At 39.3% G+C, this 17,811-nt stretch overlaps 1 protein-coding gene across 1 annotated transcript in view; it reads right to left on the bottom strand.

The window, feature by feature from the left end:
- Window positions 1–17,811, bottom strand: part of si:dkey-247m21.3 (5-hydroxytryptamine receptor 4) — a 44,955-nt gene that overhangs the window by 16,545 nt on the left and 10,599 nt on the right. Inside the window, exons 2-6 of the mRNA XM_044053597.1 lie at window positions 11,174–11,255; window positions 10,494–10,688; window positions 9,244–9,444; window positions 8,702–8,855; window positions 6,273–6,937 (exon numbers count right to left, since the gene is read on the bottom strand). Of these exons, the coding sequence (XP_043909532.1) occupies window positions 6,273–6,937; window positions 8,702–8,855; window positions 9,244–9,444; window positions 10,494–10,688; window positions 11,174–11,196 (1,238 nt within the window). The 5' untranslated portion in view covers window positions 11,197–11,255. The remainder of the gene's footprint in view (window positions 1–6,272; window positions 6,938–8,701; window positions 8,856–9,243; window positions 9,445–10,493; window positions 10,689–11,173; window positions 11,256–17,811) is intronic.

The following is a 17,811-nucleotide window of genomic DNA, read 5'->3' as shown; positions in this document are numbered from 1 at the left end:
GTGTGTGTGTGTGAGTGTGTGTGTGTGTGTGTGTGTGTGTGTGTGTGTGTGTGTGTGAAGTATATGTGAGGAAGAGGAGGATGATGAGAGAGCAAATTATCTTATTGGGAATAAATCTGCGTCCTGTGAAAAGTCTTTAGCTGACTTGGCCTATTTATTTACACCACTGTATTTTAACATTGGTGGTAACGATGTTTGAGAAATCTATATTTTCTCTGGTGGTACTTGGTATAAAAAAGTTTGAAAACCACTGCTTTAGAGTAAAATGGGGGAAAAAAATTTTTTATTGTCTTAGAAATTAAAGAGCTTAAAAAGCAGCTTAAAAACTAAGTTTAGTTCCAGGGAAATCTGAATAATGAAGCTTGGAAAGTTGAAATTAAATAATGTATTTAACATAATTTATACTGTGATCCTCATTTGGAGGATAAAGCAGTATGACAATGAATGAATGAAAATACTTATGTGAGATTCCACAACGCAGGTTTGCATCAGAGCATTACTCATAAGTCCTAGTGGGAAAACAGTTTGCCCTCATCGGTCATTTTCTTTCTTTTCACATAGAAATCCTGATGCACTGACAAAATCTCCCTACAAGGATCTTATCTCGGAAATCAAAACACAACACATTCATGAAGATATTCATGTGCAATTGCACTTTGCTTTGGCATCATGGCCAGATCGCTGAACCACAATCAACACAATCACACTGATTGTCCCGCGGCTCGGCTGTATGTGTGGAATTCAACAGGACTTAAAGTCAGTGTGGAGCTGAAGGTGAAACTGGGACAGAACACACAGAAAATGATTAACGGCTGCAGGAAGAGTTTGACATTTGAGTTTTAGCTTGTTATTTTTCCCACAAGACACTTTCCCTTTGGCCTTTGCCCAAATGTTTCACCATGTACCACACTTCATTTGATTTCCTTGTTTGTTTAATAAAGGTTTGCAGAGAAAAGTAGCACACACTGGTCACTTAATTAGGTGCAGCTACTAGAGCTGAAACGATTAATCGATGAATCGATTATTAATAGATTACTAAATTAATCGACAACTATTTTGATCATCGATTAATCGGTTTGAAGCTTTTTTTCATGATTAAAACAAGATTTCTGATTGTTTAAGCTTCTTAAATATGAATATTTTCTTCATTTCTTTGCTCTGGATAACAAATGAATCATTAAAACTCAATCATTTTGGTTTGTGGACAAAACAAGACATTTGAGAACGTCATCATTTCCAGGTTTGACGAAACACCGATCAACATTTTTTATGATTTTCTGATATTTTATGGACCAAACGATTTATCGATTAATCGAGAAAATAATTGACAGATAAATCGATTATGAAAACAATCGTTAGTTGCAGCTCTAGCAGCTGCAGCTGTTTCCTTTTCTATCTATCTATCTATCTATCTATCTATCTATCTAAGATTGCTAACTAGCATCTAGCTATCAATGCTAGTAGCTAGTGAGCCATCTAGCATAGATACACGAACATGTGTGTGACAGTGAGATACCGAAACGAGCGCTGAAAGAGAAAAGTTGGATGATGGACCTAGAGTCGTCCCTAAAAAGCTCTGCAGGACAAAGTGGACAAGGTCTGGGCAGGCCGAGACACTAGCAGTGTTTTGGCAACGTCATTTACACACAGGAGCTTTAAATAATTGTAGATATTTAGTTTTCTCTCCAGTCACATCTTTCTGACTGTGTTGAGAAACATTATAAGATGGATTGACCATTAGTTAGTAAAAAAAAAACAAAAAAACAACTCTCCACTAAGTTGTCCAGCATCTAATGACTGTAGGACACGAGGGACAGTGAGACTCTATTTACTCAACATCTTTAACCTGTGTCAGATGGTTGGGATGACTTTTCTACTAATCTGTACCAGTGGACACAACACACGGTCTTTGTTATGACTTTAATCACAAACAAGTGTCTACTATCCACTGCTTTCTCTCTGTCCCTCCTTACGTCTCTGTCTCTTTATTCCTGTGTGTGTGTGTGTGTGTGTGTGTGTTTGTTGTTCGAACCACTCAGGACAACAGCCTCAGGATTGTCATTGTTGTCACTGAGCCAAGCAGAAAATCACAGCGAGTCCTATTCTTATAACTAAACAACCTGCTAATAATTATGTATTAATAATTATGCGGCGATTACAACTAATTATCTTTCTGTCATGTTATATTCAGCAAAAGGTCAGAGATCAAGAGGATTAAGATTAAAACGATAAAACTGGGGAAAAAACTCGGGAATCTGTACACATATCAGGTAGATTTTTCAACAGTTATGTTTTACATAATTATTGCAATGGCCAATTCGGGGCCGTAAAATCATCTTTAAGTCCATATTTTTCAGGTGAAAGTCCCTCAAGAAATATAAGGTTACCTATAAACAGCCAGACATGAGTTAAAACTATACAATATTATAGTGTGGATAGACTCAACCCTTTCAAGTTGTAGCAAAGAAGAGGACAAACAGTTGTACCAGCCAATAAAACTCTTGCAGAGTGGGTTTTTCTGCAAAAAATCACAAAAGAGCAGCTAATTGACCGCGTCTTCTGCTCCATGTGATCGTGCTCTCCGTCATGGTCATAAATAAAGAAATATAAATAATCAAAAGTGAGTATTGTAGAGGATAAGACATTTAGTTCCAGGCATACAAAAACATACATAAAAAACATTAATATTATTACAATTTAATAAACAATTTGGCCTTTTATCCAGTCCAAGTCTAACAAACGGACTTATTTTTGGCATGCGCATGCACAAAGAAACATTCGCTCAAGACAGAGGACACTTGTTTGTATCCTTAATAAAACCACACACTACTGAGAGAACACCCTCCCACACACACACACACACACACCATCTGCCCACAGACATGGCCCGAATGCCTGGAGCTCCCTGACAAAACAATTTGACAGGATTCCTCCAGTAATTTCAGTTTCCAGTATCCTGCCAGTGGTAATCTGATTGTCTGAATCTGTTTTGTGTCCAACAGATTTTCTCAGACAGGACATCAGATTGGAATTAACACTGTTGGTCTTTCTGTTTCCTACACACAGGGACAGGAAGTCCAGAAATGCATACAGACTAGTGTACACGCATATCTGAAACTACTGTGACTTCAGAAACTTCAGACACAACCACACACGTGTGTATATATACACGCAGCATCACAGAACAATGAGAAACGTAATCGCTATAATAAAACAACATGAAAGTGTTTTTTATTGTTAATCTCACGCACATGCTTCCGCTTGTGATGTATAATTTGTACTATGAGTTGTGTGTTCTTTGTGTGTTTCTTGGAGGACCAATAAACTTATGGAGTGAGGACATTTTTCTTAGAAAGTTAGGACATTTTGGGTGGTCCTCACATTCTGGCTTTTTGAGGGGTCGAGACTTGGCTTTAGGGTTAGAACTGGGTTTAGGGTAAGGGTTTGGCTGAGGCACTTAGTCGTGATGGTTAAGGTTAGGGTGCTACGAACACTGCACACAACGTGTGTTTGTGTGTGTGTGTGTGTGTGTTCCAGGTATTACTTGCGTTGTTTACACAGTCACATTAAGGGGACTTGTCTTCCTTATGGAGACAAAAAGCAAGTATTCATAATGGGAATTACTACATTTCAAGATGAAGACATGTTTTAAGGTTAGGCTGAGGTTAAGTTTGGGGTCAGGGTTAAGATAAAGCCAGAGTAAGTCTCCAGGAAATGAATGTAAGTCCATGCAATGTCCTCTGAAGTCATGAAAACCAGTGTGTGTGTGCGCGCGACAGCCTTTGTTTCAGTCCGGAGGCGAAGTTGTGTTAAAGTGAAACAGTGCAGACACAAGCATGTCACCTCCTCCATCATCCTCCGCACTCAGTGGAGCTGAGAGTACAAACACAAGCATCAACTAAATTACCACTATTAACGTCAACAGAAAAGCCCATTGGAACAAAAGAAGGAAAAAAACTTAACGCGTTGGACTTCCATGTTTTAATGTATTATATATACAAATCTGTAAACCCAACCTGACATGAAAGGTGTGTTTTCTCGGAAAATGTGTCAGTTTTTGACTGAGAGACCTCCCACAAGCAATAAATACAGAGTTAATAAAGTTATAAATCAGGAATAACACTGAATAATGAATGGAAATGCAAACCTGAAGTCAGATGCTAATCTAACTTACTCCGATTAGCACTTTCATATGCTAACATAACTGACATTATGTGCAATTTAGACTAACAGGGGGAGCAAATGTTGTAGGTTTAAGTGAGTTAATCACTTAAACCTACAATAAGTAAAATTTTTTTGAAAATCACAGTTAGTTATAACAGATGTTTTTAAGTGAAAAACTGATCTAACTAACTCAGATTAGCAGTTTAACTTGCTAATGTTTGCTAACAAACATTATGTACAATTTAGGCTAACAGGGGTAGCAAATACTGTAGGTTAAGGGGTTAACTGACTTAAGTGAAAAGTTTACAAGGAAAGTAATCATAATTTGGGGAAACAGGACATCTGTAAAACCTTGGTGTTGACATTATTTCACAAAGCTGTGGACCAGCAGACTAATACCGCTAATGACGTCTGTACAATATTTTTTTCTAACTAAACATATATAATCTTGATAAAATACAATTGTGACTTTAGAATTACATCACTAGTTTCACTGAATAAACTGAATATTATTTTAATTTCTTTTGTCCAGCTACAGCTGTTCCTGGTTGAAGGTTTTAAATAAGTTCAAAAACAATGTAGATGTTTTTTAAAAACATACCGCAGGTATGTCCAAATCTCGATTCATATCTACAAAACATTCCTGACGTCATATATTATACAGAATCTGCTGATTCTCAAGATCGTCATGTTTTGTTGTTGTGTTTTTCCTGGTAAAATCTTCCTGAGAACCACAGCTGCTTTGACAATGAACATTAATGTGTTTATCGAGACGACACAGTATCTTCAGATCTAATATCACGGGAAGGCGCATGACCTAAATTAAAACTAATAACATAATTCAAATAGTGATTAATACTGATTTACAACCAAGCTAAAGAGTACAAGGCTGGCTGAGACCAAAACAAGAAATGCTATTTTTTTAATTATTAATGTCTTAAGGTCTAGTGTGGAAGAATTAGTGACATTTAAGTTTAATTTAAAGGACTACTACACTCACTTTTCAGTGTGTCAGGGGGCTACGGTGACCTTCACATACCAGAATGCATGTAGTTTTTGCTTCTAAAGCTACAAAAAACAATCTTAGATTTATTTTAAAGCAATTATACACTTTCATGAACACACTTTTGCCATTAAACCCTCCTAAATGTTAAATGAGAATGCAAAAGTGGAACACAATAGCTCATTGGGCCAATGTTTTTGAATTGGTGCAATAAAACAATGTGTTTTGTCTCTTCTACTGTCCTATTCTATTGTACACTTCTACAGTGCATCAAAGGTCATCTAAATACAGAGAAAAAGCAAATATCCCACTGGCACAGAGAGGTGGAGGTGGAGACAGAGACGTATGAGCCTGGCTCTCCGCAGCTGAGAGAGGTTGATTCCGTCTTTGATGGATGTTTAGCAGCGATGACAGCAGGACAACACACATAAACACACTCTCTTCCCCCCCAGAAGTGACGTCTGTCATCAGTCCAGTGAAAGGGCTGTGCCGTCAGTGTGACAAATGATGTGATTACGGTTCTGCTGTTAGTAATAAATACGTTGTAGTCGACTGTAGAGTGTAATATTGCACAGAACTGTTTCTACTGGCCAACCATGCAAAGTCAGAAGATTCATTTCACCAGTGAGTGTGCCAAAGTCGAAAAGGAACTTGGAACTACACTGGGGGAAAACAACATCAACATTCCTGGCCCACGACACAGTGAGTGAAATATGGCGCGTGTATTCACAGTTTCGTATCAAAATGTCGAACAGAATTATTTCGTTTCAAACACATTTTGCGATAATCTACTCCACTTTCCCAACAAAGCTTTTAAGAAGGAATTTTCTCTTACTGACTTATTTTGGGGTAGGGGATGTAGTCAACAAAAACACTTTACTGGCTAAGAAGCTGTTTTTACAACTCTGAAAATCCCAAAAAAAAAAACGATATGTGGTGGAAGGAGTTGGGGAATGTGTCACAGCTGGAGAAGATAAGATATAGAAAATCTGGAATTCCGTTTTAATCGTAACTTAAAACCCCTTTCATTCCTCTTTTTTCCCTCTCTCTCTGTAACGTACACATAGTGGCTGGAGAAACGTGGCGCAAATGTGGGTGTGTTTACCTCAGTGCCATAGACGTGCCGTTGACCGACGCGGCCGAGCACGGTCTGTAGGTTTGTCTGTAGGAGCAGCTCCCCTGCCGCGCGTACCGCTCATCCCCACAGCAGAGGATCACCAGGAACGCCCTCCGGAACGCCCGGTTCAGGAAGGCGTACAGGAAGGGGTTCAACCCTGAGTTAATGTACCCGAGCCACAGCCAGGCAGTCCACAGCTGCCACGGCACTGAGTAGTGAATGAAGGGGTCCACGATATTGGTGATGAAGAACGGCGCCCAACATAGGCAGAAACAGCCCATTATCACCGCCAGCGTCTTTGCCGCCTTAGTCTCGACGCGCATGCGACTGTTCGCCATGGGGGCCTGCTCTGAGGCAGGGGAACCCGGTGCTGTCCTGTGACGGCAGTGTTCTGACGGATCTGAGGAAGTGGACGACCTCACGGTGGCGACTTGAGTCGATCCGGTGACGGGAGCAGAGCCAGCGCGCTGCAGCGTCTCGATCTGTCGCGCGTGGGTCATGGCGGTGACGTAAATGCGCTGGTAGGCCAGGACCATGAGGGCCAGTGGGACGTAGAAGGCCACAGCGGAGCAGATCAGGGCGTAAGGCTGGTTCACCAGAAACACGCAGCTTGTGTCGTTGGAGCCTCCCGTCAACGCTCGCCTCTCCTCAATCTGGACAGGAAAAGATAAGCAAGAGTAGTAGCAAACGAAAAATGAACACAATACAAGTCAGAATAGTCAGGTTTTTAGTGCAACTGAATTTCATCATTATCCATGTTATCTATGACATTTGATGGCTAGACTGCAGGTTTGTAAGGAACCCTCTCTTTCCCAACACGTCAGGGACCCACAGTGACCTCTGCACACCAGAATGGATGCCCGTAATCCACGTTTGGGTCAGGAGCTTCAGCTTTCTAAACGTCAAACGTACAGTACACTATGTCTAGATTATCAAGGTTGCTGTAGAAACATGGCTGCCTGAAACACATACAGTACAAAAGGTGAATGTACACTTGAAAAAAAAAAGACATTCAATTTCTGCTAATAAACTCTTGCCAATTACTGCTAAAAATTGTTTTCACTTTTATGTTTTTTTAAATGGATTATGCTAACAAGAAAAATTTACAGTCACTACAGTCACCTGAATATCCTGCAGATGACATTAATTATATCTGAGAGAAACATTGGATTTTTTCTCACTCACTCACTTGTGAAGTAGTTGGGTTTGAACTTCTCATGGAGGACAAAGCCGTAGGTGGATGTGAGCTCTACATTCAGAGACTCCCCGGTTTCAAATCTCTATAAATGCCACCAGGAGTGACTTCAAACCAGGCAGACACACTGGAACCTAATGTTTAATACATGTCACGATGTCTTAACAATCAGTTCTTTTGGCCTAGTGACAGTCACGGAGTGAAAATAAGTTTTTAATTTTCTTTCTTTTCGTCCTCAGAACAATTGTACGTTGGAGATTCCCTTACTGATTGCAACGGTTACTGAAGAAGACAAAACCATCGATCATAACATATAAACCAAATTAGAAAACCTGGCCTAAACATGCTGGCATGCACAACTCCAATTCCTGTGTAATATTTCTGTGACATATCACATCAAGCCAGCTTAAAAAGACTGTGTTGTTCAGATGCAAGCGGGCGAAATGCCGAAGCGAGAAAGGAGAGTTCCATTAAGTGAGGCTGAATGAATTCATCTCTCCCTAACTGCCCCTGGAATTCCTGCCGCTCTGAAATTACCTCACGCCAAAACACATCCAAGCCAGGAGAAAATGCTTGTTGAAGTGGTGTCTTTGCTCACAGCCACAGAGCCTCCGTGGGGACGGGACTTGTGTTGTGATGACTGCATAACCAATGTCATTGTTCCTGGGATTGGAAGCGTTATTAGAAACAGGGAATATTCGGTTGGAACGGTTTCAGCTGCGTTTGCCCCCACAGAAAGAACGTCTCTCTCTTCAGGCATTTTAGGGAGGAACAGTGGGATATTTGTTAAAATATACTCGAAATTTCCATCATGGGGGGTCGTAATATGTTTCTTTGTATAATAACCTGCTATTTTTAAACTTCTTGCTGTGTCACTGCTGCATTTATAGCTGCTGATTCAATCGTTTACTGCAGTCTATCTTTAAATCAACCATCCAGTTGATGATATGAATAATATTAAGTGCTGTCCTAAGTATCGCTGCAGACATAATACTAACAGCCAGAAGATGAACATCTCTGCCAAAAATAGAGGAGACAAATAAGAAATAAACATGTTCTCTCGGGGTCTTTCCTTCCCACTGTTTAAAAACCCATGTGCATTGTCACTTGACCTAAGAGTGTAAGCCAATTAAACACATTCCCACTGGTGGAAAAACCCATTTAAACATGGCATTAAATAGTTTTTTATTTTATTTTACCAGTGGGAATATAAGAAACTTACAATGTCCTCAATGCCGATGGCGTTCCAGCTTTGCATGATGGGTAAGAAGGAGATGAATGTGGGGATGAGCCAGCAGCTGCTGAGCATTAGTGCTACTCTCACTGGAGTCATTTTGTGTCTGTAAACCAGTGGCTGGCAGCAGATAGCGTAATACCTGGAAAATAAACACACACACACACACATAGCAGTGTACAATCTTAGAAGCAATATTCCAAGAAACTGCACACAACAAAACTGGTTTAAAACTAATTTAAATTCTTCAATTGACATCATACAATAATAGTTATTATCGCCCTTAGTCTCCTGTAGTTTTTTATGACTTTTCTTAGGAAGCTTGAGGTCAACTGGGAACATTTCCTCAGACACTTGTACTGCTGAGATGCAAAAGAAAGGTTAAATATCACTTTTCTTAGTGTATTGTTGAATCACAGTTATGTTTTCGGATGAAGGTAATGACAGAGGATAGTTTATCTCTGAAAGAGAGCAAAATGTATCATAATGTACCTTTCATTTCATATCCCCGTAGAGAAAAACACGCAAACCTGTCAAGCGCAATGCAGCAGAGGTGCAGGATGGACGCTGTCGTCAACAGGACGTCGAGCGACGTTCGGATGAGGCAGAAAATGGCTCCGTACCTCCACTGGCCGGTGGTCAACTCAATCGCGGCAAAGGGCATCACGACCACGGCGACCAGCAGGTCAGCAAAAGCCAGCGACACGATGAAGTAGTTGGTCTTCTTCTTCCTGAAAGGAGACAATTAAAGTCTATTTAAATCTCACTGTCACTGGCTTGTAGTAGGCAGAATGTTGCCTCAACCATTCCATCTCTGGAGATGAGCTTAGTTCCCTGCTCACACAGTGTGAGAAGTGTGTAACAGTAATACTGGTAATAATTCTATAATCTTGTTTGTTATGCACCTTCCAATGGGAATAGTGTCACAATTAGGAGATAAAAACACAATAATACCACATTATTTCAAAAGTAATATCTGGGTACTAGTTTGGTAATGAGAATCACTATAGGCATTACATGAAAATACTACTATCATGACTTCATGGGTGTCATGATAGACCTGCCGTTGTCATGGAAAGGCCATATTGAACTGTTCTACACAAAGACAAAACAACAGATCCATTTCCTCCGACGCCTTTGGTCGTTTGGAGCAAGTAAACAAAGTTCTTGTCTTGTTTTGTTTAGAACTTCTGTGCTAAAGAGTGTTCTCCAGTTCTGCCATACCACATGGTACAAAAGTCTGCCCACTGCGGTGAAATCGAAACTGACCCTAACCATGTCCTGAACCATGAATACAGACCATTACATAAGTTCAAACAACATTTAATTTCCTCCAAGTTAATATAGACTCTCTCTCTGGTTGCGAACAGATTCAGGATTACTTTTGGCAGATGGTCATTTTTTAAGTGCACAGGTGCACTAAGTCATAAAATGTTAATGTCTTTAGGTTCAGTAATAGGGCATTATTTGGCAGGTGATACCCCTAACTTCAATACAATAGGTTATATAAGGCGTTAAGAGTGAATAATATATAATAAATAGACTGTTTTTATTTAATTTTAAATTTTTATTTGAAGTAAATCTAGATTTGTGTAATATAGCATTTAATTTAGATGTTTTGATGTTTAAGTATAGGCCCAAGATGTCATTTAAATGTTGCAAAATAATGCACCAAAATCAGATCTGCCAGTGCCGCACATACCAGTTTTAATGTTTCGGAAAGAACGGTCCACTGTTATTGACACTGATGGTTTATTTAAAAAAAATCCTACAGACTCACCGTAGCTGTCTGTCCTTGCAGAGCGCCACCATGACCAGCAGGTTACCAAAAACTGTCATGATAATAATGATGGAGAGGAAGATAGTGAGCACAATTGTCTCCAGTGAGCTCAGGAACTCCTCCTCCACCTCCTGCTCTTTCTGCTGCTGATGATGTTGATGTTGTTGTCCTGTCTTTATGATGTCATCCAACAAACTGCCAGAAAGGAAGAAAAAACAAATACAAAGATACTCCTTGTATGCATGAGTCAGTAACACATTATTTCTTGTACATCCTTGGATGAGAAGAATATCAGTTGTTTGTCTTGGTAGCTTAGCATGAGGCCCAATAGTTAGCTGTATTGAAAAGCTATTACATTTATATGTGTTATATGTGTTTTTGGGAAATAATATAAGGCTAAGAGGAAAGGAATTGGGCTTGTAACCAGAGGGTTGCTGGTTTAAATCTCGGTAAGGGCTGGGGTGTCCCAGAGCAAGGCACGCAATCCCCCATAGTTCCCCGCGGCTTGTGTGTGTTCAGCAGAAATGTCTAATTCTAGTTCTGATTTAAATAGATTTTAGAATGTTTTAAAAAGAAGTTTGTTAGGAGTAAGGAGAATATATACACTTATATACGCTTGTATATATGGGTGATATATTCATGAATCCTCCTAGATTTCACTCAGTGGAACAAAAACTCACTGTTGTGGTGATGCTGTTGCCATCACTGTTCATCTGCACTGGAATCAGCAGAGGAGAGTCCTCATCACCCCATGCTCTGGCCCTGAATACAAACACAAACACACACACATTTAAAGCCTCGGCCGATGTGATGGAACATGTGAGCGCGAAAGCGTGTGATATTTGTAAGGCAAATAGGCTGAAACAGGCAGCAGCTGACTCTGTCAGATTCCATCTGCGTGTTAGTTTGTCTTCATAATGCAGTAATAACCATGGTTTCCACACCTTGGTCGACATAAAATTCAAGGACGTTTCAAGGACTTTCCAGGACCAATTTCCTCAGCATCTGGACAAGTGATTGTCCTTGGGATCTTGGTCAAAGTCAGTCTTTTATTTTTTTTTTTTATTTCCCAGGCATCACTTTGCATCTTTTGCTCTCTCTTGCTTAACGTTACTCGCTCATAGTTCTGCATGGAACCTCACGTCAATGGCGGAGAGAGACAGTGGACATTGTCCACAACGATGCTAATAATGATGACTCGACATTTGTCATTATCAACTGAACTTCTCTCTTGCACTAAATTCAAGCACTTTCAATGACCCGTTTCTATTTTCAAACAATTTCAAGGGCCTTGATATTTCAAGGACCCATGGGAACCCAGTACCCGTAGTAAAAGTCTATTTTCTTTTCCCCAGTGAGGGGAACATCAGCTCTGGTAAATAATGATTCAGCAGTTTCTCTCTCTCCCTGTCAGTCTCCTTGACCTCACAGCCCATATTTAACCTCGTAAAATAAGGTAAACATATTGATATTTACCAACGACAGCCTGAGGTAACGTAAGGACAAATTGTTTACAATAACTTGAGGGTAAATGTCCATCTGGATGTCCAACATTTGTGTTTGGATAATATCAGAAATAAAGATGATATCATGTTTCTCTCCCAGGTTTGACTTGATAACACAGTGTTCCCTGAAGAGACCTGTGGATTGTGTCATGTGCAACTTTTACATTTCATCATTTTGCTGTCTGTCTCAATATAATCTACATTTTTGCACACAAATACTGTATATAGGGTTAAGTGTTGCTTTCTATTCCTTTCTGTTTAAAATGCCAACATTCACAAATTAGTAATAAACAAAAAAGCAACTCACTGGTGTACTAGTTATTCTACAGCTAAGAACACACAGTAGGTTTAAGAAATCCACTACACCTCGTTGAGATGTGCATATACTTTCATTCTATATTTAAAGTCCATTGTGGGAGGAAGTGACAGAGGCATGACTTGTGATCTGGGTCACCCTCAGACCGAGTGTGTGCTTCTGAGGAGCAGCGTTGAGCCTTTCACCTGCACAGCCACTGTCAGCGCCTTATCAGCTTTAAGCAGCTCTTACAACATACAATACGCGCTGCATCTCTGCCTCTTTATTACGGCCGTCTGCTCTTATCGCACTCGAGGGTCAATACAATAAATATGAGGGCTCCTGTCGACAACACTTAACTTCCTGCTGTACACAGGTCACTGTTTACTGTGTGTGTGTGTGTGTCAGCTACTCCAGGTATAAGACTATGATGTAAGTTCACTGTAAACACCATCATTCACAAGTCAGTTTAAAGTACCTTAAAGGTGATACTTGAGTAAAAGCAGAAGTACCTTACTAGAAAATGCCGTTGGTAGAAGTTGAAGTCACTTTTTTTATAATATTACTTAACTAAAAGTCTCAAAGTATATGATATTTACTGTACTGAAGTATCAAAAGTAATTTTCCTGATTTGGAATGTACTTCAGTAAAAAGTATTTAAAAAAGTTAGGATTGAGCCATGGTGGCTCAGTGGTAGGAGGAGTTGTCTTTCTACTGGAAGGTTGTGGGTTTAATTCCTGGCTCTGCGAGTCTATATGTGTCCATGAGCAAGACACTTAACCCCATGTTGAAGCATGTGAATGAGTATGATTTTATTTGGTAGTAATGAGTAACAAAGACAGTTAGAGGAAATGTAGTGGAGTAAAAGTTGATAGAAATATAAATAACAAAATAAAGTACAGATACATGACTTTTGTACTCAAGTACAGTAACAAAGCATTTGTACTTTGTTACATTGCAACACTGGTTACTGGCACAGCATGGTTTGATTTATTTCAGCTCAGAATAGAGACAGATTTGTCAAGAAGTCCTGGAGAGACAGCTGTTCCACTTCTGATGTTATTTTATCCGCATATACATCACACTGTAGTTGTGACAAGTGAGCCAAGAACTGAACTCAAAACAGAGTAAAGGTTCAGGGTGTTTTCTTTCAACATCTTCACTTTTAATGGAAAGATGAGGGAAAACACGAGTCTGATAGATTACGCCAAAGCCGTATTGTACTTGGCTCAAGCATAGCCTACATACCAGCAGTATATAGGACCAGTAAGACTTAATGCTCTCCTCTGCTCCAAACACATGTGGACCAGAGTTGACAGGACCCCTGTGCATATATATGCTCCCCTAACAACACCCACACAGATGTTTTTTCTGTCTCTAAATCACATCTGCTGCTGTCGGACATACACGGAACTCTAGAGATCGTTTGTGAGAGTGCAAAGGTCCCTAGAAGTTGTTCCGACACCCTCTGCACATCCTCCTTCTGTTGATCTATGGATCAAGTCCATAGATTTCACATGAGAACCAGGGCTGTCACTTTGTATATGTTTAAAATGTGCAAGAGGAAGTTCAAACTGGAAGCTTAAAAAACTATTTGATTAAAAAAAATATATATATACAGCCTAGAAGCACACCAGAGTGTCTCAAGATATTACTATGTTGTCCAGTAGAGGGCGGTGTGGGTGCAACTTGTCTAAAGATCCAGGGTCAAGGGTCAGATGACTAATAAATATATACACAATACACATATACTTCCATCTAAGGCTTTTTCTAATTGATTAATCTGTCGATTATTTAATTGTTTGATCCATAAATGTCAGAAAATCTTTCCAGTGTTTATCAAACCTGAAAAATAAGATGTTCAAACCAAAATTATTCAGTTTAATAGATTTCTTTGTTACACGGAGCAAAGAAACCAGAAAATATTCACATTCAAGAAGCTGAAAAATCAGAGAAACTTGTTAAAGCCTCAAACTCGTGATCAAAATAGTTGACGAATAATTTTAGTCGATAAATAATCGAGTGATCGTTGCAGCAGCCCTACTTCCGTCTGTGGTTTATGTTGACGTAGATCTGTCCACAAGGGGGCAGTGCAGAGCTTGGAGTTTCTGACGGCAACAAACAAGGTGACAAGTCAAGGACAGAGGAGGTACGTTCAGATGACCAGCCACATTCTCCAAATCTGAGTCCATTCCGATTCATTACATGTCAGATTACATGTTGTTCACATTCACAACTACAAGTGTCCGGTATCTGACTCTCACACACATTTTACCGACACGTATTCAACAGAAAATGACATATATTTCACACGGTGGATCAGAAATTGAAGCCATTGTAGCAAATTTATAGGCGAAAAAGGAGGTCAAATATAAGTCACCTTATTAAAAACAAATCACATCTAAACGTAGCCATACCAACTCACAAAATGTATTCAAATGTTCTACTATTGTTGAAATGTCTTTCTTGTGTATGGTATTGTCATGTAAACTATTAGCTACACCTGTTCTGTCTGTTTCTGTATATGTGAGGTTGAGTATCAACAAGTCCCTCTAGTGTGTCCTGAGGCCTTTATTGACCTCTGACCCCTCTGTACATCTTGGGTCTAGAAGGTCTGTTGAGTAATTCATCAACAATTAAAACACACAGCGACACAGTACGATTAAATGTCAACAAGTCCTAGCAGGAATAATTCAGCACAAACAATGGGGCACAGATTGGTTTCTGACTTTATAAGTAGCACACTGAAAAATGACTGATTACTGTGTCTTCAGTGGCCCATAAAGGAATCTGCAATCAGCATTAGCATTTCCCCGCTCTGGCACATGCACACACATCATTGTCACCGAAACCACCCTCCTACTCATTGTTCCCTCGGTTCCTCACACGTCAGACTGTCTCAGGAATGAGAAGATAGTATCTCGATGTGAGTTTTCGATAAAAGAGAGAAGGGGAAAAAAAGAGGAGAGGAGGAAAAATAGAGCGAGAAAGAAGAGGAGCCATATTTGTGACAGACTGAAGTGGGGGTTTGGTCTGTGAAGTGAATCCAGGGAGGCGTGTGTGTGTGTGTTCACAGTGTCCATGTCACATCTAACCGACATGGAGGGAGAGAATATATTACATTTATGTCGACCTACAGCTGTTACTGTTCTATACTTTATCAATCATCCTTCAGTCAGGACATCTTTATCAATGAACAAACAGATGAACGAATGATACGATTAAAGATAGATAGCTAGATAGATAGCGGCTGTTAACTTTGTAGCATAGATAGGTAGATAGATGGCTAGTTAGCTATCTAGCATAGTCGACAGATAGAAAATTAAATTAAAGTTAGCGGGCTACTTAGCTGGCTAGTTAGCACTTAGCTGTTTAGGATAGATCGATAGATAGACAGATAGATAGCATCTGTTAACTTTGTAGCATAGATAGATAGATGGCTAGTTAGCTATCTAGCATAGATAGCTAGATAGATAAATAGAAAATTAAATTAAAGTTAGCTGGCTACTTAGCTGGCTACTTAGCACTTAGCTATAGATAGATAGATAGGTAGAGAGATAGACAGACAGATAGATAGATAGATAGACAGATAGACAGATAGACAGATAGACAGATAAGATAATTTTCAACTGTTAAAAATAACACACAGTCAAAAGAATGTAAAGCAAAAGGCTGAAGCCAAAAGCTTATTTACAGCAATACTTATTTCAACATCATGATTTTCACAACAACATGGTGACAAGAAAAGATAAGCGATGTTAATACATGTGTCTAAATTCGGCATATCCCCCTTAACTTAAATGTTTAATCATATATCACAACTATATCATTACATTGAACACACACAGAACCAGTCGCACACTACACAAGCAGATCCATTATTGACAAATACTGCAATCAACCGTTGCACCTGCAGCCTATAATTAGTAAACCGCTTTATTTCAATTAGACACTATTGTGTGTGTGATCACTGCAACATTGTCAACACAACAAACACAACAAATGAAATGCTCTTTAACTCTCCACTCGCTCGTTTTCTTGTCAGGTGGGAAGAAAATTCAGCCTACTTCTCACATAATCTCACACCTCAGATTGTCAGAGGGCTGAACCGTGTGTGTGTGTGTGTGTGTGTGTGTACGTACGTGTGCTTAAATGCATATCTGTTTATGTGCATGTGGAGGAGGCGTCGCTGATTCTGTTTCCAAGGAGACAGAGAGGTATCATGTTCGGCAATCAATTATCATGTAATGTGAAATGGTGAAGTGAAGGAGTCAGGCGCTTAAAAAAAATACTTCTTTTAAAGACAGATGTGTTTGTTGAGTCTGTGAAGTAACAACAAATCCCTGGTTAATATGGAATAAAACATATATCTGGTGATATTCAATCAATCCTATATCTATAAATGTTTATATCATCCAGAACTCGATCACCCATCCGTCCCAGAACTACATCTACTTGTTAAAGGGTGTTAACAGCAGCAGAGCCGGGCAGTTACAATAATACAATAAGCACTCCACTTCCAGTTGTTTGTGCTGTTCTACTTTCCAGCCATTGTGCTTGTATAAATTGGTTTCTATGCTTCTTCTACAACAAATCTGTTGCTTAGTGCTGGCACAAAAGAGAAACAAGCCCTTGACTTTTTCTTTTCTTTTTTTTTTAACTCTCAGGACACTCAGTGTTTTTGAAGTGCATCATTACACATTTGCTCGATGTTCATAGAAGCTGCTCATCTGTTAAGAGCTGCAAACAACAGGAAGTTAAAAGCGGTTGGCCATGTGAGTTTGTCCTATGAACTGTACATGAAAAATTGGTTTTTAGCTCGCTTAATACCTGAGAGTGCCAATGTGGAAATAAAGGGTGACTCTCCAGGTTTAAAAAAGAAGTCCATTTGAATGGAAGTCTATGGGGAAATTAGCTTACTTCCCTGAGTCACTAGTTCTTCTTCGGTAATCGGTAGAACATTATGTTGAATTTTATACATTGTGTTCTTATTTAAAGCAAAATAAATGATGAAGTAAGGCACATATGACTGGACACCAGTGGGATTAACTTGTTTTATGTCAGGAAAGAAGAAGTGAGACAGCTGGTACATCCAGGAAAAGTTTAAAAGTTAATTATACCATTCAGTTTTTCCCCACCCACCCCTGCGCTGCTGCTCCATACACACAAACGCTCCCTCAGTCTGTAAAAGAATGCAGAATACAAATAAAGTTGCATTGTTTCTGTTCACAAAGACTTTACAAACAGAGGCAGCAAAAAGTACTTGTTTGGTCCATAAGATGTCAGAAAATGTTAAAAATTGTATTCAGTGTTTTAAAAAAAAATACTTAGACCGATTTAATCTAGTAATTGATTAGTAATCAGTTAATCAAGTAACTGTTTCCTCCCCACAATGCACCTTTAATTTTGTTTTTATAAGACCATCCATGGAGTTTAGCCCAGTATTAATGTTCAGTGACATCAGTTTATGTATATATATATATATATATATATATATATATATATATATACACACACA

Source organism: Solea senegalensis, linkage group LG21 (assembly GCF_019176455.1).
Source record: "Solea senegalensis isolate Sse05_10M linkage group LG21, IFAPA_SoseM_1, whole genome shotgun sequence".
NCBI classification, from domain to species: domain Eukaryota; kingdom Metazoa; phylum Chordata; class Actinopteri; order Pleuronectiformes; family Soleidae; genus Solea; species Solea senegalensis.
This window is presented reverse-complemented; position numbering and strand designations above follow the sequence as displayed.